This window comes from Perkinsus marinus (assembly GCF_000006405.1).
Source record: "Perkinsus marinus ATCC 50983 genomic scaffold scf_1104296960682, whole genome shotgun sequence".
Lineage (NCBI taxonomy): Eukaryota > Perkinsozoa > Perkinsida > Perkinsidae > Perkinsus > Perkinsus marinus.
The window spans coordinates 8,802-35,928 of record NW_003206024.1 but is presented as its reverse complement, the minus strand read 5'-3'; the positions used below and the strand labels follow the sequence as shown (position 1 = coordinate 35,928).

The 27,127-nt window shown below is 47.6% G+C and overlaps 9 protein-coding genes across 9 annotated transcripts in view; 8 read left to right on the top strand and 1 right to left on the bottom strand.

Moving 5' to 3' along the window:
• Nucleotides 1-439: 439 nt before the first annotated feature.
• Pmar_PMAR005019 (hypothetical protein) lies at nucleotides 440-2,613 on the top strand (the record flags this gene model as incomplete). Its single annotated transcript, XM_002772601.1, has 10 exons — nucleotides 440-571; nucleotides 629-718; nucleotides 763-816; nucleotides 877-942; nucleotides 989-1,078; nucleotides 1,146-1,253; nucleotides 1,305-1,416; nucleotides 1,550-1,740; nucleotides 1,813-2,186; nucleotides 2,232-2,613. 9 exons carry the CDS (start codon nucleotides 440-442, stop codon nucleotides 1,933-1,935), a joined length of 966 nt encoding a protein of 321 aa, XP_002772647.1. The 3' UTR covers nucleotides 1,936-2,186; nucleotides 2,232-2,613.
• Nucleotides 2,614-3,925: 1,312 nt separating this feature from the next.
• Pmar_PMAR005018 (peptidyl-prolyl cis-trans isomerase pin1, putative) lies at nucleotides 3,926-4,467 on the top strand (the record flags this gene model as incomplete). Its single annotated transcript, XM_002772600.1, has 4 exons — nucleotides 3,926-4,049; nucleotides 4,106-4,214; nucleotides 4,272-4,384; nucleotides 4,424-4,467. The coding sequence occupies 4 exons, from the start codon at nucleotides 3,926-3,928 to the stop codon at nucleotides 4,465-4,467; spliced, it is 390 nt and encodes a 129-aa protein (XP_002772646.1).
• Nucleotides 4,468-4,791: 324 nt separating this feature from the next.
• Pmar_PMAR005017 (cysteine proteinase, putative) lies at nucleotides 4,792-7,141 on the bottom strand (the record flags this gene model as incomplete). Its single annotated transcript, XM_002772599.1, has 12 exons — nucleotides 4,792-4,860; nucleotides 4,905-4,994; nucleotides 5,067-5,149; nucleotides 5,190-5,307; nucleotides 5,381-5,501; nucleotides 5,554-5,661; nucleotides 5,692-5,839; nucleotides 5,880-5,989; nucleotides 6,112-6,203; nucleotides 6,651-6,809; nucleotides 6,883-6,948; nucleotides 7,046-7,141. 12 exons carry the CDS (start codon nucleotides 7,139-7,141, stop codon nucleotides 4,792-4,794), a joined length of 1,260 nt encoding a protein of 419 aa, XP_002772645.1.
• A 365-nt stretch (nucleotides 7,142-7,506) lies between these two features.
• Pmar_PMAR005016 (conserved hypothetical protein) lies at nucleotides 7,507-8,838 on the top strand (the record flags this gene model as incomplete). The annotated part of the gene is made up of 5 exons (XM_002772598.1): nucleotides 7,507-7,623; nucleotides 7,689-7,762; nucleotides 7,803-8,350; nucleotides 8,422-8,534; nucleotides 8,773-8,838. 5 exons carry the CDS (start codon nucleotides 7,507-7,509, stop codon nucleotides 8,836-8,838), a joined length of 918 nt encoding a protein of 305 aa, XP_002772644.1.
• A 189-nt stretch (nucleotides 8,839-9,027) lies between these two features.
• Pmar_PMAR005015 (hypothetical protein) lies at nucleotides 9,028-9,415 on the top strand (the record flags this gene model as incomplete). Its single annotated transcript, XM_002772597.1, has 3 exons — nucleotides 9,028-9,099; nucleotides 9,155-9,245; nucleotides 9,296-9,415. Coding segments are annotated over 3 exons (283 nt in total), but the record flags the coding sequence as incomplete, so codon positions are not given.
• A 179-nt stretch (nucleotides 9,416-9,594) lies between these two features.
• On the top strand, nucleotides 9,595-15,497 carry Pmar_PMAR005014 (wimple/ift172, putative; the record flags this gene model as incomplete). The annotated part of the gene is made up of 38 exons (XM_002772596.1): nucleotides 9,595-9,681; nucleotides 9,737-9,846; nucleotides 9,892-9,969; nucleotides 10,027-10,144; nucleotides 10,187-10,301; nucleotides 10,349-10,529; nucleotides 10,604-10,732; nucleotides 10,804-10,893; nucleotides 10,937-11,057; nucleotides 11,097-11,193; nucleotides 11,240-11,378; nucleotides 11,424-11,507; nucleotides 11,567-11,680; nucleotides 11,731-11,842; nucleotides 11,899-12,062; nucleotides 12,110-12,221; nucleotides 12,277-12,364; nucleotides 12,410-12,540; nucleotides 12,595-12,695; nucleotides 12,743-12,824; nucleotides 12,876-12,949; nucleotides 13,000-13,078; nucleotides 13,123-13,197; nucleotides 13,247-13,360; nucleotides 13,422-13,479; nucleotides 13,528-13,609; nucleotides 13,666-13,798; nucleotides 13,843-13,982; nucleotides 14,039-14,132; nucleotides 14,192-14,257; nucleotides 14,312-14,434; nucleotides 14,484-14,619; nucleotides 14,666-14,760; nucleotides 14,809-14,922; nucleotides 14,970-15,065; nucleotides 15,111-15,226; nucleotides 15,284-15,382; nucleotides 15,437-15,497. The coding sequence occupies 38 exons, from the start codon at nucleotides 9,595-9,597 to the stop codon at nucleotides 15,495-15,497; spliced, it is 4,008 nt and encodes a 1,335-aa protein (XP_002772642.1).
• Nucleotides 15,498-17,185: 1,688 nt separating this feature from the next.
• Nucleotides 17,186-19,690, top strand: Pmar_PMAR005013 (wd-repeat protein, putative; the record flags this gene model as incomplete). The annotated part of the gene is made up of 17 exons (XM_002772595.1): nucleotides 17,186-17,384; nucleotides 17,446-17,499; nucleotides 17,547-17,621; nucleotides 17,656-17,760; nucleotides 17,837-17,934; nucleotides 17,988-18,072; nucleotides 18,119-18,314; nucleotides 18,365-18,437; nucleotides 18,483-18,587; nucleotides 18,638-18,696; nucleotides 18,747-18,834; nucleotides 18,884-18,960; nucleotides 19,006-19,102; nucleotides 19,132-19,230; nucleotides 19,290-19,396; nucleotides 19,442-19,589; nucleotides 19,637-19,690. 17 exons carry the CDS (start codon nucleotides 17,186-17,188, stop codon nucleotides 19,688-19,690), a joined length of 1,719 nt encoding a protein of 572 aa, XP_002772641.1.
• Nucleotides 19,691-22,289: 2,599 nt separating this feature from the next.
• On the top strand, nucleotides 22,290-24,012 carry Pmar_PMAR005012 (hypothetical protein; the record flags this gene model as incomplete). Its single annotated transcript, XM_002772594.1, has 3 exons — nucleotides 22,290-22,360; nucleotides 23,399-23,539; nucleotides 23,583-24,012. The coding sequence occupies 3 exons, from the start codon at nucleotides 22,290-22,292 to the stop codon at nucleotides 24,010-24,012; spliced, it is 642 nt and encodes a 213-aa protein (XP_002772640.1).
• An 86-nt stretch (nucleotides 24,013-24,098) lies between these two features.
• Pmar_PMAR005011 (ankyrin repeat domain protein, putative) overlaps nucleotides 24,099-27,127 on the top strand; it is a gene marked incomplete at both ends in the record, with an annotated part of 9,370 nt that continues 6,341 nt past the window's right edge. The window contains 10 exons of the mRNA XM_002772593.1: nucleotides 24,099-24,227; nucleotides 24,270-24,348; nucleotides 24,393-24,502; nucleotides 24,551-24,691; nucleotides 24,812-25,069; nucleotides 25,122-25,251; nucleotides 25,304-25,738; nucleotides 25,793-25,919; nucleotides 25,969-26,097; nucleotides 26,146-26,245. Of these exons, the coding sequence (XP_002772639.1) occupies nucleotides 24,099-24,227; nucleotides 24,270-24,348; nucleotides 24,393-24,502; nucleotides 24,551-24,691; nucleotides 24,812-25,069; nucleotides 25,122-25,251; nucleotides 25,304-25,738; nucleotides 25,793-25,919; nucleotides 25,969-26,097; nucleotides 26,146-26,245 (1,638 nt within the window). The remainder of the gene's footprint in view (nucleotides 24,228-24,269; nucleotides 24,349-24,392; nucleotides 24,503-24,550; nucleotides 24,692-24,811; nucleotides 25,070-25,121; nucleotides 25,252-25,303; nucleotides 25,739-25,792; nucleotides 25,920-25,968; nucleotides 26,098-26,145; nucleotides 26,246-27,127) is intronic.

Genomic DNA, 27,127 nt, shown 5'->3' with positions numbered 1-27,127 from the left:
ATTAGGTTCTAGATTCCCCACCTGATAAAGTTGGTCGCTCTGGAGGGTAGAACGTTACTCGATGGAGCGGTTCCTGTTTACACCCAACTTTGCAGGTCAGTTAATGCCGCACCAGTGGCGTCCACCAAGGCCAAGTCCCCGAAGAAAAAGAAGCATTCGAAATCTGCTGCTGCTGCTCCTCGGCCAGCACCTCCGGCCCCAGCATGGGATGACGAGTGGGGGTGCAACTTGGTGGTTATGGTAGCATTGTTGTGTATTAGATACGATGATCCCTTCTTTTCGGCCCCTGCCCCTGTTCCGACATCAGCAGCTCCTGTGCCACCACCACCACCAGAACCCGTCACGATGCAACAGCAACCACCTGCACCACAGGGGGTATCTTCGATTATTAGGCGTTGTTGTATCATCAAGGCTCGATTCGCAGATGTCATCTCAGCAAATGCCTGCACCTTCTAGTGCACCGCAGCTAATGGGCCCCCAGATGGGTATGCAATATCAACAGGTTCCATATCCCTCTGCTACTCAGCAGCAATCTCCCCAGATGATGCAAACCATGCCTACCATGCCCTCGGTAAGCAGGCGGAAGTCAGCTACCTGGAGGAGGTCGTCAATGTTACGCTTTACTTAGGCTTATGGCATGATGGATAATACTCCTATGAATACAGCTCCTAATCCAGGCATGGCGGCGTCTTTGCAACATCAGCAACGCATGCAATTCGTAAAGAACTAGGCAAGCTCTCTTCCCAATTGAAGGGTTATTAGATACAGTCTCAGCAACAGCAAGTACTCATTACACTGAAAACACAGCTAGACACGGTAGGTCTCGTGAATGAAACGACCCACTCGCCGACTCACTTGTTAGTGTTCGCTCTGCAGGTGCTGGCTAATCCTAACCTCTTGCAGGACGTTGCAGCGATGCATCAATTAAAGGACACAATGAGTGTAATAAACCAGGAGTTATGCATTATAGATAGTTCTATTCGGACAGATGGCCATGGAGGCACCTAATGCTACGATACAAATGGATGAGCAAACCAGACAGAATGAACAAGCAGCACAATTCATCAGATTCATGCAGGTGGTGATCAGCAACATACCTATTCTGTCTGTCACCTTGATATCGTTTTTTGTTATATCTCTCTCAGAGCCAGATTTCTGAAATGTTAACAAATCCCCGAGTAGCCTCTAATCCCGAGCTCCTCCAACAGTTGAATACCCAGATGAACCAACTACGCTTGATCACAATGCAGCAGGTTAGCTATTTTATTCGGATCATCCGCCTCATGCTTACATGTCTCTTACAGGTTGCATCTGAACAGTTGTCAACCAATCCTGTCACAGCCTTGAGTTTGGCTACTGCGCCTAACTCTGGCGCCAAGACTCTCACTACTGATGATATACGAAGCATTTTGGAAAGTACTATCTTGACCACTAGATGTATGCTAGCAAACATCGTCATGTGCTACTACACTCTAGCATACAATTCACGCATACAAGACGTGTTATCGTTATATGATTACCGTGTCCGCATAGGAGGACCTCACTGCAGGTGCAATGCTCGATTCGGAGAGTGAGGATAGTGAAGATGATGAGGACAGTGAAGAGGGTGAGGGGGGATCCGATGATGCTACTGAGTGGTGGGGCGATGATATCCCGAGGAAAGGAGGAAAAGGAGATATGATGCAGAATGAGAAGCATGTTAGCTTTGGAGAGGGCTCTCCGAAGAAGGGTTGCATGAAGGTATTATGCTGGCTAACAACTCTTGGTCCCTTGGTTGCGCTACATATGTTCAAACGTATTAAATGCTTTCAGAAGGGGTCCGATCCGTCTTTGTCGGAGAGTAACCCTTTCAAAGAGCCAGAGGGTGAGGACGAGACCATTCCTGGGGACAAAAAGGTCCGAAACTCGTCCCGTACACTGAGGAATGGTACTTAGTGCTGCTGCAGCTGCTTGTGACTCAATGTCAATCATAGGACGCAAGGCTTCGAGAAAGAGTGGTTCTTCTGATGAGAAGAGCCTTACCAAATGGATGAAGCAATTGATGGCTGCTCAGTCCCAGTTGGGTAAGTTGTTGCAATTGTGCCTTGTAGCTAGTTATGCTCGCCTCACTGATCCATCTTCTCTATCGTGCAGGATCATCTGCTAGCATGCCGTCCAATACCGTCTTTCCTAATAATAGCACTCCGGTACGTAGTCTCTTCCGCTTGAATGCTCTACCTATGCATCACTAGGTTTTACCTAGCGTCTACCATATGAGTCAAGGCGCAGCTCCCCTACCAATGCAAAGTATGCCCACTGTTATGCCGCCTAGTGGATATCCAGTCCCATCGACTGCAGTTGGCGGGGTACCTCCAATGACACCCTACCCTAATCCTCCTACACCTTATCCTCAACAGCAGCAACCACCCTACTATTAAAGGACCAAGGATCGAGATGTTTTGATGCTAACAATCTTTCATTTTGTATGTCTACCTTTGGGCGAGTATTGTGTGCACTCTATGCTCTAGAAGGGTAACAGATTGATAAGCTGGTGCCTAGCAATATCACCACCTAGTAGATGTCTGGTCTATTGTCCGCTATCACCCTTCCCAACCGTCAAGTGCGTACTGCTTCAGTGATTTTTTCTGTACTTTTCCCTCGATTAAAATATTGCTTTGCGTCGGTGTTTCTGAGGTGGACTAATGAATGACTAATACTCAGTTTTTTGGTGCTCATAACAGCTATGTGGCGTCAGGCTGCTAAGGTCTCCTATAACCAGTAACGATGATGGTGACCTTATTGTGACATCAGGATCTCATCTTTAAGGTACACGAATGAAATGGCTGTGCTGCTACGTAAATGCCTCAAAGAGCCATTTAGAAGCCAGGCTATGAAGAGCACTGGAGTAAGTCATCTTCCCTTTTATCATCACGGTTTCCCCAGCACGTTTACTCAATCCCAATCTTACTAGGTCCAGTTTCGAGAGAAGTGGTTCGCGAACGGGACCGAGGTCTCACGAAATGAAATTAAAGACCTTGACGGAGCTTTCAGGTAATATACTCTACCTGTGATCAAGGTTATCGTCGTCGGCACGATACCCCCTTTTAGGTTTGCTGCGAATCCTAGCTCCCTCACGAAGTGAGCCCCGAATCGGATTGGTATTATTGCCTAGAGAACAAGGATCACAAGATTATCAAGGGACTACACTCCTACCAAGTTGGTTTCTGCACTTAGTGTCGTGTTATGCAGTTCATCGTCTGGGTGATCATTAGACCCGATTCCTGCTGTCTTAGGTAGCCATTTTTTCAGCCCCCCTTAGGTTTGTCCTGTTTCTGATGGTTCCTCGTGTGATACAATGGCATCTTTGAGAGCTCATCGCCGACAACAACGGTGGCAGGATTGCTATCTTTGGGGTCTTATCGAGTCGTGGTGCGTGATGGGCCATATGTTATGTTCACCATAAGTATTGAGATAGTACACAATCGCTCAAGCGTCTAAACGGTGATTGATGCTGCTGCTGATCGGCTCCACCGCTTGGCCTGCGCTCATAGCGATGTAGATGTTTCGGGCAGTAAGTGAGAAACGAGTACCGGGCAAGGCTTCGACGATGAGCGGGGCGTGGCGGAAGGTAGGCTGTGCTTGTCCAACTCGTCGCATGCACGCTCGTTGGAGGAGTAGATCGGCTGGCCTCAGATTAGGGGAATAATGATTGCATGATACAAGCAGATCTTGATCTTTTCCGAGTGCGTGATGTTTCATCTGATGTATCTAATCGAGTTTCAAAGTCCTGTACTGTAAACGTCATTTGAGTAACTCACTCTAATGATAATCTCGCCCGCCTGATTGGTAAATCGCTCGTCCTTGGCAAGATGCTTTGTCCGACTGAAACTCTCTGGCTTGGAGCTTCTTCGTTTCATGGGTCAGTTTCGTTTTCAAGTATCCTCAAATGACTGAGAAGGTGCGCGTCTCTCATATTTTATGTAAGCATACAGGCTCGAGGAATCCTGTTTCGAGGAGAACGTGTCATGACATTAGTATTTCTCATGACGAGGCATTGAAAGAAATTAAAGGTCGGTCTGGTTACGTGGTGGTGTAGTTTTTCATCAGTTGCTCTGTATGTCTTCAGATATGATTGAGAAGCTCAAAGCTGATAAAAGTCTTTTCCCCGAGATGGCCATGGCAAGGAGCGATTGTGGTTCGTATAAGAACGGCGGGGATCTTGGATATTTCGATAGGTAGTCCATAACGACGATAACTCGGACTTGTTGTCAATTCTGGTTTGTTTGCCTCAGGGGTGAAATGCAACGGCCCTTTGAGGAAGCCGCCTTCAATCTGGAGGTTGGCGAGCTGAGTGGACCTGTGGAAACAGAATCTGGGGTGAGCAATACAACTAAAGACCCTTACAGTAAGCGCTCTCTTCATCGGAATAGGTTCGTCTATGTAGGTTCACGTACTCCTGCGCACCGGTTGATAGCTCCAGTAGGATAATATCCCGTGAGTTTTTTGCTGTAGTTTTTCATCGTGGTAGAGCATGTTGTGTTTCGAACGTAGAGTAATTAAGAGATGTGATGGACCAATGACATATGGGGCGTTACAGAACACGTGCTGAAAATTGCGAGGTGAAAACGGTCACATAATGAAGACTGCCTTAACAATTCGCTACTCACCATCAAGGTAATTTGAATCTCTCATTCAACGCTGAATGGTCACTTTGGAATGTGACCCGTGCTTGTTCATAAAACTCAATGCGGTTGCTCGCATTAATGTTGTCAAATAGCATGGAGTATGATATGCATTACATGCATTACCAAGTTATTCAATTGGCTTGATCTCGAAGTTCTTGAACATATCTAGAGGTCTCTGATCCTCAACAACATCCGCCTGAGCAACATACATACATAGAGCTCTAGCACGAGGCAACTTACCGCGACTGCTATGCTCTCAACTCCAGATTCATCCATACCTCGAGCTAAACGTAGGTATCCATCTTCTCCCCACTCAGGACCCCAGGAATTCTAACACCGAGCGGATATTAGAACACATTTTTGGTATTGTCCTTGAAGCTCGTATGAGCATACAAGCCCCACTTGTATGAGCCAATAATCTTCCCCATTATCTACGCCGTATCCTATCAATAGGACGGAATGGCCAACCTCTTCCCATTCGGGACCTAAGTTGAGTTACTCAGGATTCAGACATGAGTAGATTACGATGATAGCTGTCTCGTTCCAGGTCGCTTCGGTAAACTCCGCTTCTGTAGTACATCATGTCATGTGCTGGTTTTATAGACACCACAAGAGGGCCGTCATCGACCAATTCTTTCATTATCTGATGGGAATGAGGCCAAGCTATGATCAGCAGGAATGCTTCAGCGACCAATGCCACATGGCTCGATACTGACCTGGGCTGAGGAGGTGATGCCACCATAGTATCCACCAACATAATGATAGTTTGATACCCGGTATTTGGGTAAAGAGGATGGATCACATGTTATCTCACACTTCCCGTTCTCTGCTGTATATCTCGAGAGGGATGAAGACCATCGACAATACCACAAACGAACGATGGCCCTACTCGGCACACGAGGTTGGTAAGAGGCCGACATCAGAAGACCATTTACTCGTTAGGAAGGAGAATCCACCATCACAGCCTTGGTTATACTCGGCACAGTACAGAGGGAAACTAAAAGGCGAACAATCGACATCTAGCTACTTCACACACAGATACGATATGCTCCATGGGACCGCAGTGATATTTCGGGTATGTATCTTGTGCCTAGCTGACAGCATGCGCATAGTTGCAATCGCGTAGCATGATCCACAGGAGCCTTGATTCATCACGGGTTCAATGTAGTTCACACCTACAAACTCGGTAATCGATACAGGTGCCATCAAGCACACCTTCAACGTTCCTCCAATCCAGACTGTCGGGGAGTGTGCCTTCTGTATTCGACAGCTCCGAGTCTACCAAAGACGTGTGATGTAGTGCCGTGCGCCCTCGTCGACGGTTCCTAACAAAGGCTCCAATGTGAGGTGGGTAACTGCGAAGATTGGCACAAACCGAATTTTCTGGAGGCGGCTGTCGTGGTCAACATTTGCGTCCTCCGAATGAAACTTCATCCTCAACCCCGACATTCTGTTGAGCTCCCGCAGGGACTTTCCAACAAGCCATGCATAGGTAGCCGCCTTCCATGTGGCACCAGGTCTACTGTTCAAACTTGCGACCTGAGGGGCCGATTGATCCAGGTGTAGTTGCGCATCTGAGTCTTACAACTGCTGAATGGTAATCCATTCCCAAGGGCTTATCGTATATTGGCGTGAATTCTTGCACCTCGACTTCGCCAAAAGACGTGCTCAATCTAACCTATGGGTCGTGTAGAAATGCTTCCTGCTATGGCACAAACTATTCGCATCAACACTCTCCATGATGAGCTAAGACGAAGTACTCGTATTGAATGTTACTTTTCGGCCATAGAAACATCCGAACTCAGTTTGATCGGTTGTTGTGAACCATCCTAGCATGGTTCTATCACAGTGTGAGATATTGTGCTGGCGACCATCATCATCCCAAGACAAATCAAAGTTAGAAAAGGCGAAGAATACTTTATCGTCTATTCGTGTCTGAAACAGAAATGCTCATCCCAGTGGCATCACTGCATCAGGCCAGCCTACTTCAAACCCCTCATCGTATACCATCGTCCAGTTGCCCCTGACCATTGGATCGGATGACATTGTAACTCTATTTGGATTGGAGAATGTCAGACGCAGAATACCCGTTTGACCAGGAGGCATTCGATCCTCTCCTGGTTCCCGATACTTAACGTCGGGTTGCTGAAACAGTGATATCGACAGCTGACCTTATGTTGCACTCGTATAATAGAGTATCTGCGTATGTTTATCTTACCGAGTGGGCACAGCTAGATCTTTCCGGACTTAATGGTCCAAGGTGAAATATCCAATCACCAAAAATCTGAGGGAGACGTCTATGACCGACCCAAGAATTTAACCCTAGGATCCGAACATGGACGTATCGATTCATATATTGAATCAGTCTCCTCGATTCTTACTTCATGCCGTAGACAATGGACGGGTAAGTCTCCATGTACGATGACGTCGAATGCCAGGGACAAAACCACGGTTAATCGAGTGAGGGACGGTACCATAGATGATGGACTGACTGTACTTGTTTAACTGTGAATCATGGCCTATTAGTGATGTCCGATTCAGAGATACTCTCGCCTTGTCGAGAATCCACGAGATCTACTTGAATCGGGATATCATGTAGTAGCCAACGACACTGAGCAACGCAGTGTGACGAATATCCAAATCTTTCGTTACATCGTCATGCGGGTCCGAGGTTTCAAGTACGCGCCCGCCGGGTGGTCGTCAACAACTGGCAATGCTCCTCTGCCTATGAACATCAAGAAGCCGCAGTTCACATCCGAGTCTGCTTCCCTTACTCCCTCTCACGTCTTCGGCCTACCTTATACCAAGCTCTTCCCTCCGACAGTGTTACAAATCTCGGTCAATGCAAGTCGAGCACAGCGGTACCCTCATCCCCGGTAAGAACTGGTTCGGTAAGGTTACGGCCTTGAGCTGGAGTCCACAAGCTGACAGAATGGCACTCGTTGGGATGGATGGCAAAGTAGCCACCAAAGATGTCCAGCAGGACGTATAAACAGGGAATGTATGCTATGCATCATCGTGCAGGTGCATTTGTTGAACGAACTAGGGGAAGTAAAAGACACATTTCCAACCAAGCCACATGACAAGGAGAACATGAGGTTGGTGCTTGAGTAATACTTTGAGAGTAAATGATTGCAGGTATATGGTCACCTGCATGAGCTTCTCACCGGATGGCACTCGTGTGGCGGTCGGGCAGAGTGACAGCATCGTGTATGTGTATAAGATTGGAATCAACTGGGGGGATAAGAAGAGTATCTGCAACAAGTGGCCACAGCCGTCGTCTGTGACGTGCATTGCATGGCCATCCTCACAATCGACACAGCTAGTCGTGGGACTAGCTGATGGCCACTTGCGGTTGGCTAATTGCAGAAACCAGAAATGTTCCAATATCTACCACGACCAAGCACCTGTCGTATCCCTTTGCCAGAGTCTCGACGGCTATAGTGTTGCTGCAGCACATGTTGATGGAAGCTTATTCCGCTATACTTTCGAGTCTGAAGGGACGGGTGTCCCCCAGATATCCCAGCTGGTGAAACCTTCTGGTATATGCTCAGTGACCGCAGTCTCATGGGGCCTATGTTCGCTTGTCATGATTGGAACAGACCATTCGCTGAGATTCTTGGATAGTGATGATGGTCGTGAGATTGGCACGTTTGATTACTCTGGTCATCCATCGCTTGGGAAAGGTGAGGGCATCTATCCAGTACAAGTCTGTTGCAGTCAGAGAGTAACCTCCTTGTCGTCGTCGTTACCTCAGGCCAGCTCGGTTGTTGTGCATTCAACCCTCCTGGGGACACTCTAGCTGTCGGAGGCCAGGGCGTCATCGCCCTATTCAGTCGTAGTCTCACTGACACACGAGACTGGTCCGAGGTAGCGTCTACCTGCTGCCATAGCGCAACATCGACGCTGAACATTTTGTTCTCTTCGGGTATGCATTATCGGTCCTATACCCGGACTACACACTCTGACCTGTCTGTCTTGGCGACCTGATGGGGCCAAGCTATACGTTGGGAATCTCTCAGGAGAGGTCGATCAGTTTGATGTTTGTTGGAAGAGAATACTGTAGAGAGCTTCTTCAACTCGACGTGAGCTCCAATCCATACCTTAGTTATCGGGGAGAGTGGGAGCTACTCTACACCTCGCCTTCTCAAGTGACCGTGAGGAGGAGAACTGATGCTGCTAGGAGTGAACTACATGAGCTCTCTTAATCGTTCTTAATCCGATATCCGCTCAGGCAGCGGCATGCAATCCCCTACTCCTATAGTATTCAAGAGTAGCACTGGAAGTGAGATAACCAAGGTTACTATACATCATGTAATGGTGGACCAGGACTGCAACATCGTACCTTCAAACAATCCTTTAGGACCAGTTCATTGTGGCATTTACACGAGATACTCTACTCCTAGGCAACATGGACTCGAACCGGCTATCGGAGGTATCCATCAACGTACCAATTTATGGTATCTTCCGACTTGCTCATCATCCTCGAGGTTCCATGGAATAACCATGCTCATACCAAATTCTTTTTCGATAATCCCGATGTGGTGATGGCGTTCAAATCCGGGGAGCTGCTCCTTATTGGTATTAGAGATTCATGCGTTCACTCTGCGTTATGCTATATCGATTCTCAGAATACGGGGATGATGAAGTGATGGGTTGCGCTAGGACAGAGTATGTTTCACCTCATTTAATAAGCTATCGATCTGTTACGGCTCATCAGCCCTCATCATCATCATCGTCGCATATACATGGTAGTTAATCCTATGTTATCTTGTAATTTTTGGTCGGGATGATGATGATGATGATACCCTTTATCGAGTCGTACAATAGAATGTAGTAGAATGTTCACTTGCCAGGTCTATGCACTCCTGGTGAGACGCCTCCTGATGGTGGCCTACCTACGACAGACCAACATGAAAAGATTATAATCATGGCATTCCTGTTCGATGCTAACACAATCCGGGTTAATGATGTCCGACAGGCTAAGGCACTAGCGACGATCGACCATGATTGCAAAGTCAGCTTGGTTGCTGTCCTAGATCTCTGATGGATAGCACGGACTTTATGATTAGATCGATTGGCTATCTCTTAATCCTGGTACGGCCCACAGGCTTCTATTCCGGGACAATCGACACAGATTGTACTTGTACGATCTGCAAAAGCACGAGAGGCTTGCACTCCTGTAAGCGGATGATACGGAATGAACCATAATGACTAGTCGGGCTAGATCTGACTGCAACTACGTCAATTGGGTGCCAGATTCGGATGTTGTCGTAGCTCAATCAAGGGATGAGCTGTGTGTATGGTAAGGCTATACATACCACACTGCTTTCAACTCTCTTGTGGATACGATACCCCTCAGGTATTCAATAGCAACCCCAGATAGGATAACAAAGCATGCAATCAAAGGGGATATCGAAGACATCATCCGTGCCAATGGGCGGACGGTCGTTGTCGTCGACGAGTCGCCCAACAATCAGGTATGACATCATAATCATTGTTCTCGCAACACTAATGAGTAGGTCGAGTATGAACTTGATGAGGCCCTCATTAACTTTTCTGCTTCTGTGGAACGTGGCCACTTCGCGATGGCTGTTGATGTCTTGGAATACCTCCCACTTGGACCAGAGACCACAGGTATACTAGGAGCATTCTCTCCTCTACTGTCCACGTCTACTTGTCAGGTATGTGGCGCCAATTAGGATTGGTTGCTTTGAACGCACTTTGCCTGCCTGTGGCCGAACGCTGCTACGCTGTTCTAGGAGAAGTTGAGATGAGCAGGTCCGATAATGGATTCCACTCGGTATTCGAGAATGTCTTGGCTTCACAGGGAATTGCGGAAGATTCAGCGCCTGGCACGGAGTTGTGCGGGTGATGTGAAAGGTGACTTGGTGGCAACCGTACCTGCTATCACAATGGTGATTACCAGACATTGACAGCGGGCTACATCATCCAACTGTGATGGCTGCTATTGCTGTGATGAAGAAGCAGTTCTCTATAGCAGAGGAAGTTTACATTGAGCATGGTCATCTTGAAGATGCCATACGCATGTATCAAAGCATTCACAAGTGAGGAGGCGGCTAGAGTCATTCGCCATGTCCTGACTGAGCCAACTTTCGCAAGACGAGCTTAACTTGAGGTACGATGAGGCTATCCGTCTGGCAGAGCATCACTGCTATCCCGATGTCATGCGCCTCAAAACAGACTATCTACAGTGGCTGTTACAGACGTATGCCACTGGGGGTTGCAGAACTGCAAGCACCCGAGCTCAGACACCAAGAAGACTTGGCAGGAGACCTGCAGGAGAGGGAAGGGAATTATGAGAAAGCCATAGCTCTCTTCTTGAAGAGCGGGATGGCTGCGCGAGCTGCGAGCGTTGTTGCAAAGCATTCTGTATCGAACATAGTTTGGCTAACGTCAAGAGGTTGTTAGCAGATGAATTACTCTCAAGAGCTACTCCAGAAGATAGCGAGCTCGTTAAAGGCTGTTGGATGCGATGGCAAGGCTGGAGAGTTATACGAAAAAATGGGTTACTATCAAACCACAGGGTTTTACCATGTCATATTCATGTCCAGGCATGCTCCAACCTGCAATGGACTCGTATAGACGAGGTCATGCATATCATCGAGCTATTGAGCTAGCCACTAAGCATGGACAATTTGCTGCAGTGCCAATGCTACATGAGGAATGGGGAAATCATCTTATGGATAATAGGTATCACAAATAGCAGTTACAAGTGGTATACAACTGGTTTTTTAGACAATATGAGAAAGCTATTGAACACTTCTCTCAAGCAAAGAAGCCATTGAAAGCGGTTGATGCCGCTGTCCAAGGTCGGCAATGGTAGGCGTAGATGTATTTCCGGTGGTATTCGATCTCCTATACATATATGTATCCATTAGGTCACGTGCAGAACATCTGTTAGGAGTATTTGAAGCTTCTGAACCGGACGCTAGTGTAATTCCTGAACTGAGGGTGCTACAAGAGAAGCTTGGGGATCATTTCTCATCGACAAGGTGACCATCATCGCCCTGAAACAAATATTCATATTTGGCTATGGAATCAGGCAGCATCAGAAAGCTGAGAGATGCTTTTTATCTGCCGGTGCTGTTCATAAATGTGTTCAAATGTATATCACTGCGCAGGAGCATGAGCAAGCATCAAAGATTGCCAAAGCAGTGAGGCTATCCTCTAGTGTCTCTGTTTAAGTTCTGCGCCTCCTCTTCCTCCTCAGCATATGTCCCAGAAGGATAGAATTGAGCTGTACACTAGTCTGGCTGAGAAGTTTGAAAATGAGGGCAATACCTCCCAAGCAGAAGAGTTGTATATTGTGGCTAATGAGTATGATTTAGCTATAGAAATGTACAGGAAGATAGAGGATTATGTGAACATGATAAGGTATCCTTTGTAGTAGGCCAATCTCAAGAATTCATCTGCTATCATAGGCTCATACGCAAGCATAGGCCCGAGATCCTAGACGACACGTATAGGACCCTTGGTGAGCAGTTCGAATCAAAGGGTAACTTCTCGAAAGCAGAGAAATACTTTTGTGAGGGGGTAGGTATAAGGGACAATAATACGGTCCGTGTGAGTATAGAATGTTACGGCTCAGTCCGGTACTATGTGGGAGTCTGCTGTATCGATGTATCGTCGGAATGGCCGATGGGAGGATGCCAAACGCGTTGCCAAAGCATGCGGAGGTGATATGAATAATCACACTTGTGATCTGTGTACAACCCTGCCAGGGAAGAGCGCATTTGAGAAGGTGGTTATTGAACATGCACAAGCCTCTTGCCGAGATTCCGTTGCTGCAGCTCGCATGATAGCGAGTACACGTCTCGTCGATGCTGCTATAGATCATTCCATCGGCCTCGAAGTAATACTAACATACTCAACATCGGAATCCCCAACAATGTTGTAATACACCTAGGACTATTCCGGTGCCATGGCGATTGCTGAGGAATTCGGTGGGCAGCATAGGATACCAGATATCCGTCTGAAGCGAGCCATGAATTTTGAAGATATCGGCCGGTGCTGAGGCAGTGTGTGCCCAGCAGTGTGCTCATCATGTCAGCCAGATTCGCGGATGCCGAGGCTGAATTCTTATTGGCCAGTAAGCCTAAGGAAGCTATTGAAATGTATACTCATCAGAAGGACTGGGTAATCTTAACAATTCACTAGACAGCATATGATCAATGATAATGATCTCAGCCTGCTGCCCTCCGAGTTGCCGAGATCAGCAATGATAAAGATTCCACAATATCCATCCTAGAGGCTAGCGCGAGGTTGGACCAGCTACCCTGTCTTATTGACCCCGCTCCTGTGTGTTCATCAGAGATCTTATCGATCAAGGCCGCTTGGGTGAAGCAGAGAATGCTCTCATTGAGGCTGGCAAACCTCAAGTAATCGTCGAGGTATGCCACAACATCAACAGCCAGTGCTTAGCATCCGTCTTCAGGTTTATCTAGCCCATGATATGCACCAAGAGGCTGTCCGTGTTTGTCGATCTCACTGTCCTAACCTTCTCTCAGAGGTGGCTGAATATCTGATCACGTGTTGAGCATGTTCCTTACCTCATTAAGGTAATGAAATACAGCAGTTCTGCCGATACGATGAGCTCGAGCCAACAAGCACCCCCCCAGCGCCCGAGACTGTCGGCGGGATCTAGTGCCAGAGATCTGGTTGCCCATGCTAAGGTGATAATACGTCATCGATGTTGTAGCCTTACCCTTTCGAATGTTGTGGAATGATGTTCAGCTCCTTGAAGAAGCCGGAGAGTACTCTAAGGCGATCGATGTATACCTGGAGGTTTCAAGTAGACGAACACCCTATGCTCAAGTCTGAGCCATTCCTCATCACCTAGATGCCGATCTAAGTGCAGAACAGATAGAGAACGTACTGGTGGACAGTGCTGTGAGGGTCGCTACACACTTCCTGGCTCAACGGTACTGTTGCTCCATCTTCGGTCTCGGCTCCATGCAGGCTGAGACTCCGGACTCAGATATACCGAGGTCGCTAATAAAGCTGCGAAAAGGCTAGAATCTCTGGGGCGCTTTGGCATAGCTGCGGAGCTCTACGAGAGTACGGACAGAATTCGTGAGGCCGTCGACTGCTTGGTGAAGGCTGATGAATGGGTGGGTATGACGCCGAGATGCGCAGCTACAAGTTTGTTGGCCAGGAGCGTGCAATTGAGCTGACTAAACAAAAGCTGCCGTCAATCACAGCATCGATCGAGGAACAACACAGAGCTGCGCTGGTTAAAAGCGGTAAGACAGATCAACTAGCAGGCAGAGGGGATACTGTTCATGCTCTGGATGCGTAAGGTTGCCCTCCCTTATGATTGTGAGTATCATCATCACCCAAGGGTTATTCAGGTATGCGAGGTCGAACGAATGGATGAAGTGCTTGAACCTAGCTGAGACCTCGGCTCCTCAACACCTGCAGCACTACGTGTTACAATACGTTAAAGTGATACTACTTCCTATCCCCTTCACTCTCGTTGAGAGAGACCAACTATCATCTTATAGGTACTGGTATCGGAGAATAAATCAAATGAGGCATGCAACACTTTACTGCGATATGGACCATACAATGTACTACGTGCTAGCTCATCATCATGATCCTATGAAAGCCAGCTTCCATTTCAGGATCCAGAATCGATGCAGATTTATCGAGTCATGGCATCCCGTTTGATATCGAACTACACACCTGTAGCCCTGGAGAAGGACTACGAAACGGATCTCCTGCATTTACGCAATCTACTACTCAAAGTAAAGAGGGTTCGTCTGGTAGACCAGCTCGACAATATATGGAGATCAGTTACTCAGTGGCCATGATTCGTCGTCATCCAGATCACCAAATGCCCTCATGAAAGCCGCCACAAGGGACGATGCCAATGGTCTTGTTGAGTATTTGATTGTGGCACATCTAATTTGGATAGGATCTGTATGCCGAAGTGATATCGTGATCGATATTCAGATCGCTATGAGTCCCTCATATAGATAATGCAATCGATGGAAGCATAATTTGCAAGGCAGCTGTGAGCCTCTGCCGATACTGCAATCTAGTGCCTGTTGATAGGGTGTTCTATAATGCTGTAGTAGATCTACCACGCTTTCCGCTTGCATCTTCCCCTCATTGGTAGGGATTTGAGTGTAAGCGGTGTGGCGACATATCCATGGCATTCTTCTTCTTAAATCGATATCTTGATCTTGTGGATGCCATTAGAGACCCGGATAGCGCCACCATTGACAACTCTGTGGGGAGGCATAGACAACTCATCGCCTCTCCAAGACTCCTTATCAGGACTTCCTGGATACTGATATTCCTTCCCCGTATGATATCAACCTACCTCATGCTGTTCACGGAGATGATCATCTTGTAGAAGAGGCGCGAGACTGGGTATGTAAGGAAGCCAGAACGCGTAAACAGGGCGATGTATAGTAGGTTCTGGGTTGGTCTGTTGACAACAGGGTCCAACAGCAGATGAAAACCCGTCAATGTGACGGATGCGAGAATGAGATTTACGCAGCTGCACTAGTCTGCCCTAAATGCGACTGCAGGCAGGCAGCCCTGATCTCATCACAGTCGAGAATATCGTGGTATGCATTAGGCCTCAGATACTCACCTTGTGTCGTAACTGGATATCCAGTGCTGGCATCGTCCAAAGTCGAATGTACCAATTGTCGTGCTATGGCTAACAGAGATGATTGGAATGAGTGAGCTACTCTCGGCTATTTGTGACAAGGCTCTGACGATTGTTACCCAAACAGGTTCATTCAGAAAGTACGCACCTGCCCCTGGTGTATGGAGTCTCAAGGACGTGCTCTATAGAGGGACAAAATGATGTGTTGCATGGCTTGCTTCTAATTGTGAACCTTTTGGATCATTTTGTGTTATGAGAGTCCCTCCTTGGTAAACCCTCAACTCCAACGAATCAAGCTACACGTTGAAACTCAATCTGGTTACCACGATATAGATGTGTTGCCCGAAGTGTGTGACATGGATATTTACTGTAGCATACCATCTCCAAACACAACACCATTCGCTCCTGTTCGACAGATGGCAGGTGTGATACCAGACGGATATCATCTTCTGTGGATGCCACCCATCTATGGTTCGCCAAACAGTGGATCTTCCGACTCATTGCGCCATTTAAGAATAGGCGCCTACAACCATCAATTGATTTGATGTAGTGGTTTACCATAAGCCTCCGCAGAATAACTGCATATTCATGACATTGGTGAGCTTAGCACTGCTGGAAACAATCATGGCTCTGAGAACTGTCGCCATGGCCTCTCATAACGTGGTGTGTTCTCTCATTACTAATGAGTGACTAGGACTTATCCGTGTTGCAAGTTGGCATGAGAATAGAATGTCCGTACACCCATGAATTGCGAATGGAAACTAAAGTGTTATTATGACCTCCTTCGTTGAGAATTTCGAGACCTGATGTTGCCGAGAGATTACATGGAAGACTGACACAGCTCGAGGAGCTCCGAGAGCATCAAAACAGTGATCGTCCAAAGTATGCAAACCGTGTTGCTCACATCCTCCACCAGCTCGCTGTATCACTCAGCCACCCGTTGGTGGGGAGACTCATCACACTGGCAGGGGAGCGTGAAGAGCATGTACAAGCCCAGAGGGAAAAACGCAACTCTCGGGGAAGAATCGATGTCCATAAGTTCCCCGAGAATTTTGAGCTGTGTGGTCGTTCTCGGCACCGATATCGTCGCCATTGCTCGTCCGAGGGCAATCGCGTACGCGGCTCGATCCTGATCATATGCGTTGATATACTGGAGAATCTTTGAGGTGATACGGCCTACTTGATGGTGGAGGGATTCCCACTATGGATCATACTGTTCCCATGATAGCATCCCATGCGTTCAGTTCATTCCATTCGTGATGCGCAATAGGTGCGAGCACGTCGAGTTGAGGCCTCTATTCACCAGTATGGGTTCTTTCAGTTTCAAGTGACAAGCCAGTCTTGGCCCCATAGCCGTATCTCGCGGAACCAGACATTTGCAATCGATACGGTTTTCGGAGAGGACCTCAGTACGTGTTGTGTATAGTCGTGTGTGTATTGCCGTAGTATTCGGTTGCGTCGAGCGGGATCTTCACTACTCTAGCATTCCTCTGCCGTACTATAATATCTCTTAGCTCGTGCATAAGGAAATTGCTCATCATCACGTTATCGTTCACAGCTGGCATGAGCTTCCTCCAAGTGATGCAAACGTGTAACTGCTTGTCGGTCTCGACTCGACCCTTCCTACCAAATATCGGTCCACCTTAACGCCCCGCTCCGCTGCCTTCGGAAGCATCCCCGTGTTGTAATATGCTGGAACGAAAAAAAGTACAGAGGTTAAATCTCCGAAAATCATAGCGAGCGCGGGTTACCACCAGATTCGCCGCCGTGATCGCTCACAGGCAATGATTTGCACAACAACACAGGATACTACACTTTTGTCTCGACACTCCCGTTGAGGTTGAGACCAACTCTATCCGTAGTGATCCTCTTGACTATGGCTAACGCATTTGAAGGTCCTGGTGGTCGGAGGTCCTCAGCCAGTAAACTATTCCCTCCTAAGTTTGGTACACCTACTGGACAAGAAGTGGATGAAGAGAAGTTACTGCATATCTTCAAAGAAATAGATACTGATCATTCTGGGAGTATCGATCTTGATGAGCTCGGAGAGGCTATGCGCATGCTTGGCATAAAGTGTAAGCATTACTTGAGGCAATGACCTCATCGTTGGTTTATGATGTTGTACATATCACACAGGTACGTATGCGTTCGTTAGAAAGGCCTTGAGAAGCATAGATACTGATCGCAACGGTGAGAAGTGGGTGTGGCTGGACATTTGTGGTTGGATGTTTTATCAGGCACTATTGAGCCTCACGAGTTCGTCAAATTCTTCTCGACGGTCACTAATCCCGACGAATTCCGTAATTACTATGGTAAATAGTATGTTATCGAGTGCTGTTGGAGTAGGTGATTTGTTGGGAAAGCAGAACCAAAAATATTACGATTACAAGACCATGGCATCCGAGGATCCGACTTTTGGTCGAAGATTCCGTATTCCTCAAACTATCTCACGTAACCTTTTCGTCTCGTCTAGTGAAGAGCAACAGTCTTCAAGCATGTAAGGTAGAGTTCTCCATATACATGTCAGGTGAGCATAAGATATCCAAGCACCAGGAGAGTGTCGAGTCTGTTAAATGGTTGGATCGCAACCGATTCATCAGCGCCTCTCTCGACCGTACGGTAAAGGTAAGGTACCATGCGAGGCGAGTTGCAGTCTGCTGACTGTTAACGATTCTTAGATCTGGGATGTCTCCGGTCCTCTCGAGCCTCTCGCTTCGTTTGACTATCCTTCACCGATCTACTCCATGACCGCATCTCCCAAGGGTAACACTGCTATCCCTCATTGGTTCTTCCACTTCCTGTATTGCAGGAACATGGGCCGTGATGGGCTTCGGTAAGGCTATCGACAAGGAAGAACAGATGTATTCGCATCCCGCTAATTTGATTATATCTCCCTTCATAAGATACTTGTCTGTGTTGGATATCGATAATAAAAACACGGAGAAGGCTCAGATGAAGGGGCAGGATTCTCCTGTATTCGCCACCGCGATTTCCCCAGGCGAAATGTGATGCCTCTTCTCAAGAAGGTCTTCAATTCTCGTGTTGTCCACTTTAGGTATATCGCATCGGGAAGCAAGTCTGGTAGAGTCCTTTTGCACGACGTAAGGACTTGCAAGTTATTGTCTGAGGTAAGCCCTTCGATACCGTTCACCCGATCTTCCGGTGCCTTTCAGCTACGTCGGAGTCCCCGCATCATTCAAGCTATTGACTTTAGTGAGGATGCCAGACGTGTGGTGTCCTGTGGCAACGATGGTGATGTTGCCCTAACCGATATTTCGGTGAGCCACACATCGGTTCCGCACTCTCTGGACTTAGCTTATTCTTACAGGCTGCACCAACGACCAGACCTCTTTCTATTATAGAAGAGGCCGCAGCCACTGATATAGTGTCAGCACCTAGAGAAGCATTTCCCTCTTACGTTGGGAGCTCGTGTGCAGGTATGATGTCGCTTTTCGTGGGGAGTATGAGATCATCACTTGCGGAGGTGACTTTTGTTGTAAGAGGTGGGATCTGCGGCAGATCAAAGTGAGCAGTGCCATGCCATTATTCTTTGAGTTGAATGATATGGTTTTAGAAGGGACCTGTTCAACGTTATCTTGGACACACTTCGGCAATAAGGACGATTGTACTCTCTGATAAGCATGATGCAAAGTGAGAATCATGCACAGTTCCTTCATATACTTGACCATATTCGAGATACTTCCTTTCCGGTGCGGAGGACGGATGCATCCGGTTGTGGATTATAGATGAAATGGAGATAATCCAAGATCAGATAGTATTCCCACGATTGAAGGTATCACGCTCATATTTTGTTATTGACAGCGCCATTTGGAGAGGGAACACAACCGCATCAATAAAGAACTGGACGCTATCAAGGAGGATCTGCAAAGCCCTGTTGAGATGTTGAAGAAAAAAGCCCAAGTATGAGCCAACTGAGTTGTTTCTTATTAGTTTGTCGAGTCTCTCTTTGTCTTTACTAGGCAACCAAGAAGCAAATATCCTCGAGGTTAGGAGTGTGCCAGACTAAACTGAACTACATGAAGGATTGCGAAGCGGAGAGGAATGCTCTTGGATGTGTACAAGCGCAGTAAGCTCCTAATAGTTGGTTGTTGCTGATTTGAACTCCAACCAGCCTGAGCCTCGCGGGGACTCGTGGGGCGGTGTCGTCCATCTCGTGGCGAGAGCGAGATAGTCCATCTAACTTCCAAGTTGTCTCTGCTGGTACCGATCAAAGCATCTACATCCACAATATCGATCTCCCTAAGGCTGACAAATTCGAGGTGGGAAAATGGTAAACATACCCGAGTCCATGTACTTCTTGTCTCAGAAATGGGCACCACGCAGTAGCCTTGTTCGACGATTCACTGACGAATCATTATGATCGTATTCCTGAGCATGCATGTATGCGTGTGCCACCTCGAGCAAGGTCTCAATACAAGGCGTTTGTGTTGCAGTAGAACTGGAGAAATGGGGGTTGGTCGGCCAGATTGCAGATGTGTCCGTACGCCAGGCAGAAAGGAAATTCGAAATTGTTGAATGGACATGCTGGATATACACCAAATTGGTCATCAAAACTTGCAACGGCACACGGCATCATCGAGATGAGTACACAAATATATCCGGATGGTAAACCTTTGTCAGATATGACCTAACTTTTCCACGAAGAATGTCACAAACGACTGTTAACGGGCATGATCATGCTGTTAGCTCGATGAATGAATAATACTCAGTCATAGCTAATAAATATTTCATACATGTGGGAGATTTACTTGATATGTGCACATGAGTGCAAAATGTGGCCCAACACTCTCCTGATCTGACGTGATTCGTTCGCATCGTACTAGTATCAAACTTGAACAATCGATTGGCTCTAGAAACGCAAACGTGTCACCAAAAACATTAGTGGCACCACCCATGGGCCAGACAGTGCATGTAACAATGGTAGCGTAGCAAGATCAAGTGGTACCGTGTCTTGTTTCCATGCAAGGATCTAGCCTGAGTACCTGTCTACACCAGGGAGAGCCACAAAACCGTGCATGGGATGCCAGCCTCCAGTTGAAGCATTATATGCTATCCATCCTTCGATCCCAATAGGTGGACCATCACCATTAGACATGCAATGATATGCAGATCGTACACCTGGGATATGCATACTGGCGCCCAGCTGCCAGACTTTCCCTGTGAAATACAAAGACATGGGCCCCTCCTTACGAGGCTCAGTCCTGATATAGTAGTTCTTACCATTGTGAGTACCCATTCGTTTATATATTCCCTCGAGGCCAGCTGGACAACCCCTAATGGTAAGGTAATCGACAGCAAGACCTGCGTCCTCCCCTCCCAAGGTATTTGCTCCTGGATGCAGCTCATTATTCAGAGATGCTCTCTCACTAGCCCACTCAGGCAACATCCGAAGAATCTCCTCCTTAGCAGCACGGCTACCCCCCGAATTCTTCAACGCCCACCGCAGAAAAGGTAGTGGTGAAAATCTTGACTTCTTCGCACTTTTCAGGAGTAAGAGTAGGCATTCCTCAGCTTCATCAGGATCGTGTGGTAATCGTGTTGGGAACCGCGGATGTATTGTAGAGAGCGTTACGTATTTGAGTAGAGATTGACCTCGATCGAGAGCTCCACTATCCAGAGTATTATACACAGCACTTGCCCATGAAGCCAGATCCATACCGGTCAATGCTGTCTCCTGTAACTTCATCACCATGTTGCAGTTTAGTTGGGAAGGATTCAAATGTATAACACAGAGGATGGCCTCAACCGCTGCAACTCGTTCGGTGACCTTGGAAGTGCTTCCAATTATCCGCCTTTTCTTCCCAAAAGCGTCGACAGCCTCCAAGGCCATCTCCGAGATCTCATTAACCAATTGGAGTGTTGAACCACACTTAATACTAGCACGCACCGCCACGACTGGTAATAACGAGGTCTGCATCTTGGCGCTGAATCCACCCTCTCTACATGTCTTGTGCACTATGGCCAATAACGGTAGCACCATCTTCTCTACGTCATCTTCCTCCAGACTGTTCAGCCGCACCAAGAGAAAGTTGACAGCCTCGAGAGCAACATTAGGCTTCTTAAGTATCAGGCGCACGTCGTCAGTGAAGAGGGCTCGACATATATCATGATGCATACTATCAAGCACAGTCGAGTCCATTTGATAGCCAACTTGGTTTTGGAATAATCTAGAGAGACCCCTACAGACCATACCGACCTCAAAATCGCCAGACCACTGTTGTTGATTAATGAGGTGAGGCATTCTCCGAAGTAGCTCAGCTCCCTCTTGCGGTACCAAAACTCTACCAAGAGATACGAGGAGCCGTTCCATTGCTAGAGGCTGCGCTAGTGTTGGTAATATCTCCAACGGCAACTTGTTCATTTTCTGAAACACGAGTGACTCCTCAATAACAACGACCAGATACAGTCGACTAACTGCAGTTCCGTCGGAACCTGCAGTTCCGATACTATTACCTCGTCCCTAACTATCAGGGCCTCCATGAGTTTCAACCAGGAATCCTCCGATCTAGGATTCAACTTTGCATCCTTCCACAGCTGTTTCATAGTGTCATCGTCATGGTAGTTGGATACAGCTTCCGAGCCTCGGAGTTCATGGGAGGCCAAATGCGTAGTGGCACTGGATGCAACGCCTCCTGCATAACCAGCGGGCACTGCATGATGGCTAAGTTGCCCTGATTGCGCCCGGCAGGTTTGCCATACTACACGGCGGAACATGTAATACAATCTGAATAGGTACTTCTCCCGGGGAGTTAACAGATATGAGGGATAAGTCCCTACGCTAGGGTACCCCACTTGCCACCGAGATACATGCACACTTAAAAAGCATCGTTATCTTAGAAACCATGATCAACACTTCTTGCCTGCTACTCCACAACGCGACACTTAGTTCCGGATCGGAAAATATAGCTCCACGGTACATGAGTTGAAGATACAGCTACGTATATCACCCTTCCATCATAATGCAGCATTCCGATAGCACCTATCTTGCACGATTGGCCCTCCCATACTCACCATCAACAGAGATAAGATGGTACTATTCCCTTCACTGCCATACCTACAACTGGTTGAAAAAGCTTAGAAGTCCGGAACTCTGGGGGACGAATAGGCGCTTACTGGTTGAGAGTAGCATATTGCACGGTATAACCGGTCGGCTGCCCGATACTACTCTCTTGGCATCACTAGCAGACTAGGCTACGGTTCTATTAATCTCTCGTTCTCACTCAGCACCGTCAGCAGCACTTCCCTGGTGTCATCGTTAGATATGGATGTGCTTGCGTGCATGTCTCGCTGCCGCCGTGGCACTCCATCGTGTAACCTTATATTAATGCTTCATAGAGGAACCTATGTGGACGCGTATGAAGAATGACCTCTGTTGACGCTCCGCCGCTGACGAAGAAGTGTCCTCCCTTGGGGTTGAACTTGGACCCTCCCAACTTTGGAGTCCGAACGAATTCTTCAAGTTAGATCAGCATTGATATTTGATTGAAGCTTTTCCATCGATACTCCTAATGGAAGCTCCTAGGAGCCCATCACGTTTAGAAGGATCATGGACAAGCAAGGAGGCGTTGTTGGCACAGCTTACAAGCTTACAGCGGGTTATACAACTGCAAGATGCAACGGCATGTCGGAATGTTCGTGTTGACTTGTATTCGATGATGGGATCATTCAGGTGATAACAGATCCCCAGCCGATTTGTCATGGCGACATGAGGCAGTGAAATTGAGCGTTGAGAAGCAAGCGATCCAGGACGAGTGTCTGGAGATAGTGAAGCGAACCAATGTATCGGCCGTCTCTTATGTCACTCTGCTTCGTTTGTCCACACTCTTCGTATATAGGCACGATATCAACAGCAATGTGGAGTTGCACGGTCTACCATCGCAGGGCTCATCCACACACACAGTAACGCATGTATCAAAGAAGTACTTCACTCGACTAGTGTGGCCTTGGAACGCTTGTGGCAACGACTATCTGCAGTTGAAGCGGCGCACAGTCGGGCGAGTGATGAGATTATGTAGTAGTAGGATGAGGAGGTCACGCGTTGTTGTTGTCATATATGATCGATTGTAAGGTATTACCAGGAGAGGACTAGAGACCATGTTGTGAAAGTGGAGACGAAGCTTATAGATCTGGCAGAGGAGTTTGATGAAGCTAAGAGGAGGCTTAAGGTGTCTCAAAGGGAAGCGAAAGCTTTGGCTAAGGAAAACGATAGGTGAGGATCACATCACGATAGGTGGGGATCTGTGCTGGATTAGGCTCACTAAGATGGTAGCTCAAATGCATGCAGCGATAGTAGAGTCTCGAGCTATGCTAGAATCTTCTGAACGACGTGCTACAGCGGCTGAGGGTTTAGTGGCAAAGCTTGCTGTAGACAAGTCCGGTGGTGAGAGGCAAGCCTCAGATGGCGTGTTGAGATCTGTAGATGAGCAAAAGTCTAATATACCCTCACGGTTTGACCAGACATCGGGGGACTCACAGATGGGAGTGAACAACGAGATTGATAGCGGGCATCCTAGCGGTACGACCGATCTCGAGGAGCCAAGTGGAGGCAGCACGATAGCCAAACTCATATGTGAATTACGAGAACTCGAGAGTGAAGCACGTTCACTATTGGCCAGTCAAGAATTGGATGTCTCAGAGCTCGCCGCTCAGCAACAGCAACAGCAGCAGCACAAGGTTAATTAATATCCCAGTTTTGTTCATGCCTTGTTTCGCGATACCACTACCGTTGTGTTCAGTCTGTCAGATAGGCAATTCAACCGTAGTTTATCATGAGTTCGTCGACTATTACCGATAAGGAGCCCTCTATTAGTAAGGAATCACAGCTTGTATCAGAAGCTTCGGCCTCCTTATCACCGATGCCTGAACAAATTAGAGAGTTGGAGTCTCTGAGACTAGAGGTAGGGGGGATGTCGCATATCCTACAAAAGCACTGCTAATAGGGATTGGCCTCGCTGCGGGAGTGGGAAACTAATAGGCAGGCTTCGGCGGCATCGTGGGCTGAAAGGGTTGCCGAGCTCTGTAATACTAGATCTGCCTAGGTTGTCCTTGCCATGCTGGTGTAGGTGTACAACTGAGGAAGGTCATGGATCATGGCTTGAAAGAAACACAGGACGCTTGTGTTTTCCTCGTTGCGCGGATCCAAGCTGATCTTGCATATGCCCAGGCTTTAGAGGTGATCAACGTCAATACACATCTCCACTGGATCTTCGCATTCACTTAGGCATTGCCGGAAGACCCAAATAACTGGAATGAGTACTCTAGACGGAGCGGCAAACTATTGCACGACTTCAATGAGGCTACACAGACCACTCTCATTGATAAGGGCCTCAAAGAAGTAGAGGTCGATTATAAAGGGAGGATGGTAGTACACTGGCAGTTGGGAAGGGGATCATGGCGATATGATGGCTTCTAATGCAAAAACCATCATATCCGTTGTGCTCATGAGGAAACACTTTGGAATTAGGTGTAGCTCTGATTTCAGGAAGAGATCCTGAAGGACCTCGATGGTGCTATTACAGAATGCGCGTCATCAGAGGAAGTTGCCGCGAGAGCATGGAAAGAACATGAGAGAATGTTCATGTCTCGATTCACCCATGCTGTTGGAACAGCCGACCGATGGTCTACTGAATTGACCTATCGGAAGGCTGTTGCTCAAGCAGCACAGAAGCGGGATATGGTAGAGGCTCGTCTAGTGTCAGCAGTAGCTGCAGCAGACAGAGCTGAGTCTTGGCGGGAACAGGTACTACTCGATCAACTACTCGGTGTATAAGACGGTAAGCCTGTCTTTTCAGAATACCACATCTGTACTACGCCATTGGCTTACGAAACAGTATCAACTCTGGCTACACGTCAGCTCTGCTGCACAGGATCAACAACGGGTCCTCACTGAAGAACTTACTGAAGCCGCACTATCCGCCACAGGTAAGAAGATACCTTCCATCCTGTCGGGGTCGCATGATCTGTCTCGGCTCAGGCCAGATCGATGCCGTAGCGGCACTGCGGATATCATCTGTCAGGAAGAACTCTAACTCGGCATCCCCGCGTAGAGATGATCCTAGTTTGAATAAATCCATCATCGCCACCAGCCCAGAGATGGTTTGCTTGATGAGGATGCTTGGGCCATCCCCACCGCTCAGGAGCCCCGGCCGAGAGTCTAACGACAAAGGTACTCGTCAGAGCTCGTTCCTTCGCCGACTAGCTGGTGCCAATTCAGCAGCAGCTAGTGGACTGCGTAAAGCTGGGTCTGCTAGTCGAGATGGAGTTGAAGATAATGATCATGTCGAATCATTGTTGGCTCGACGACCATTCTTCCACGATTTACGAGAGGAATCCCGAAAGGCGGGAAACAACGATGCGTCCCCTCTCACGGGCCTCGTTATTCACTCGGCCACAGTCCCGGCTCTACCGAGTAACTTTGAATCGACAGGTCTCGATGTGATTCTATGGTGATGGGTTTGTGAAGGTACAAAGAAAGGTGCAGGATGGTTCGGTAGTGGGCCCAAGTGGACAACACAGAGAGTTACTGTTACAGCTGATGCGTACATCTATCTGCAAGATGAGCTTGACCATGATCATGATGATGAGGGGAAGTGGGATTAACTCCACTATATCTGTCCAATACCTACGTGCTCATCTTAGATCAATATCGGCTTTGTTGACGCAGTCGACAGTAACGCTTGCTCCAGAAGGGGATGCCGAGATCCTCTCAATTAAGCCTCAGAAGCAGTCAGGGATGTTTGCCTCGGCACCTAGATCGCTACAGCTGAGGTAACAGTATGAACAGTTTAAGGGCATCCGTATCACATCGTTATTCAGGTTTCCACAAAATGGCCAGCATCTGGGCGAAAGATGGTTGGAGCTGCTCCACCGTGTTCAGTGTCAAGCGAGGAATCGAGACGAGCTCCTCGCTGCTACTGTCAGTGGGAAACCCTCTGAACTACGTCGAGAGGCACGTGGACAAAGGAGTAGCGGAGATGGAAGTATGAACGCATCAAAGCAGCCGCAGCAGCAATAAGGGCATTGATTAAGCACCGACAATTTGAACAGCAGCAGCAGGAATTTGGAAGCCGGAGTTTTACTAGTTTTACTAGTTCTAGTTCTTGGATGTGCCTACTCTAAATAGAATGTATTTCCTTGTATAAGTAATACATTGTTGTGTACGTACTCCTGGTAGAGATGCTTCTTCTTGTTGTTGTATGCTATGCTATACCATTCTAGCCTGGAATTTCCAGATATAGCTATCCTTTCATACCATTTACTATGTAATCCTTAGTCGCGTCTTTCACTGTCAATTGAGCGGGTAGACCTGAGTAAAGGGTTATTCACTTAATCATAGACCGAAATGTCTGAAGCTACACTGTAGCTGCTACAGATAGAAATATGTGCCACCCTCTCCGCATGAACATTCATGAACAACTATTCATCCTAATATCAACTCAATGATGATAGCTCCATGCAATCTGCCTCTAAGTGGTATGTCATAATGAAGTCAATGCCATAGACAGCTCTGGAAGATAAGAGGAATAGACACGTAAACGTTGGCAATCATGTGGTGGGTCCGGCCACAAGTTCGGAGAGCAGGTTTATGTACTGAGGCATACGGATACGAACTTATATGAAGCTGTTAAGTTCGCTCCTTTCGTATGCGTTTCGTGTTTAACCGATATGATGTTGTATTTGCATCAGCGTGAAATGGATTGATGCTGCATTAGTGTAGTTAATTATCCCATCATGGGCTTGATCATCGCGAGGCAAGAGGCTGAACGCCTTGACATCGAGACCTCGCATAACAAGGCGA